This window comes from Pterocles gutturalis, unplaced genomic scaffold, assembly GCF_000699245.1.
Source record: "Pterocles gutturalis isolate BGI_N339 unplaced genomic scaffold, ASM69924v1 scaffold31596, whole genome shotgun sequence".
In the NCBI taxonomy this organism is placed as follows: Eukaryota; Metazoa; Chordata; class Aves; order Pterocliformes; family Pteroclidae; genus Pterocles; species Pterocles gutturalis.
Window position 1 is genome coordinate 1 of NW_010101416.1, and position 2,250 is coordinate 2,250.

General features: G+C 33.5%; 1 protein-coding gene across 1 annotated transcript in view; it reads right to left on the minus strand.

Moving 5' to 3' along the window:
- Window positions 1–381: 381 nt before the first annotated feature.
- Window positions 382–2,250, minus strand: part of DNTTIP2 (deoxynucleotidyltransferase, terminal, interacting protein 2) — a 7,273-nt gene continuing 5,404 nt past the window's right edge. The window contains exons 5-6 of the mRNA XM_010083395.1: window positions 1,943–2,052; window positions 382–475 (exon numbers count right to left, since the gene is read on the minus strand). Of these exons, the coding sequence (XP_010081697.1) occupies window positions 382–475; window positions 1,943–2,052 (204 nt within the window). The remainder of the gene's footprint in view (window positions 476–1,942; window positions 2,053–2,250) is intronic.

Genomic DNA, 2,250 nt, shown 5'->3' on the forward strand with positions numbered 1-2,250 from the left:
TGGCACATAATGGATGCCAAGGTGAATTACACACATAACTTTAAACTGAATTAACTAATTCTTTGATGTAAAGACTGAAGCCTGAAAAGGCCACAATCCATGAAGTTGTATTTTTTGCTCAGATTTAACGATATGCTTTCATATTATTATCTTTTAAAGTTAACATTAATTTAAATAAAAATTTAATTTTTAAATACAATTTAAATTTAGATACCTGATAATTTGATAAAGCTCCCTACCAAATTCTCACTGCAAGAAATTCCCTAAACCTCAATTTGCATATGACCTGCAATCTTAAAGAAAAAAACACCACAACCAAAGCATTCTGTAAAAAGTTTTATAACAAGTAAGTTGTTCCAGCTTGTTATTTTTCTTCACGTCTTAATTGTGAAATTTCTTCTTCTTCCGATTCCTCTTCCCTGCTGCAAAAGCTGCTTTTTCACTCATGATCTCCTGATACTTCTTTTTATTATATCTGAACAAAATAGATAATTTACTTTTAAGCATGGTAAACCAAAGTTCAGGAAAAGATAACATGGAAAGTACTCTACATATATAATTTGCCAAACTGAGTTGTCTCATGTTTTCCAAGTCAGATTTCTTTAATTTTGTATACTTATGCTTAGGTAAAGGAAAATCAATGCTTCGATTAATGATAAAAGCAGGTAAATTTGTAAGTTTGATTGAAGAATCATTAATTTTGGCATAACCAGGGGGTTCTTCATCGCATATGCAATCATATTTTGGACAGTCTGCTAAAACACTGCTACTGCTCATAGTGGGAAGACTCATCAATTCCAAAAATACTACAGACAAAGTATACCCATTTTTATACTGCCTTCTTGGCAAAATCAAGGTAATCAACCTTACTCTACTCAAGACTGAAAACTGAGATGAGATTAACACTAAACAATGAACAGGATATACGTACTGAACATGAGTTGCTAGCTCCTCGAATACAGATTCTATACCAATTACCACAACACATCATTGCACACTGAGCCACACTGAGGCTTGTAATTGAGACTGAAACCTGACAAATATCTACACTAATGCCAAAGTATTTGGTTAAAGCTCCTAATTAGCCACAACATAAATTAACTGATCAAATTTCAAAGATACCAATTGTTAAAAATTGCTTCTAATACATACTTTATAAAGCAGGTCAAGCCAGAAAACTAGTTAAGAAATAGATACACTAACTTGCCTTTCCAACATTAATAATTAATTTACAAGCCTCACAAATTTATAATCCCAAGTCATGTACTACTTCCAAGAAAACATGTCATTATGTGACAAAAGAAGTGCAGATTAACACCATGTAATAACCAATATAAAAATGGATCAACTAAGGTATGTACTCCAGAAATTGTAGGTTAGGCAAACATTAATTAATCCAATCATATTCTTCAGTAAGACTTCTAGCACAATTTTGATTCCTGTAACCGGTGGCAGACTGACATGCTTACAAAATGAAATCACATCAACTTTCACAGAATTACAGTCAGCACTTTCCTATCAATTATGCCAAGAAAAATTAATTGGTCTTGAAACAACAAAAAAATGCACCCATAGGCATAAATCACTCATTTGGAGCCCTTGGTTTTTCCTGTAAGCCTGTGCAGACACTTAAGTGAACCACAATAGGGCCAATTGTTCTCTCTTCAATGCTGGCACTATTTTCAGAGTGACTGCCAATAGCAATGACCCAAGTTGGATAAAACTCTTTTATGAAGATAAAAAATATGCTGTCTCACTCTAATTATCCCCTGTCCCTTAGATCTTCTCAATGGCAGTGCTGCTGAAGTGCTAGAACAGACTAAAGTTTTCTTTAAATTTTAAAAAACCCATATAAACTGAATAAAACAACCAAAAAAAGTTACAGTTAAAAGTCCTCCTCTCTTACAAAGGCTATTAGAATTACAAAACCATTTTAAAATACCTTCTAAACTCAGAATCTGCAAGCAGCTCTTCAACAATTGTTCTCTTCCTTTGTTTCTTAGGGATTCGACTATGGTAAAAGTCTATGGGAGAATCAACCACAGTTCCAACCTAGAAAACAGAAATTAAACCATTTTTACCGTCCGGTAAGATGTTGATTGTTTTGCCCTTTTTTTCCCCCTAAATCCTCAGTGACAAGTTTTCAACACTAGACTGCTGCATCAACGCTTGTAGTCATAAAAGAAATCCAGTTCTTACCTTTTAAACATTTTCCCAAGGAGGTAAAAGAAACCCTTATGACCATCTTAA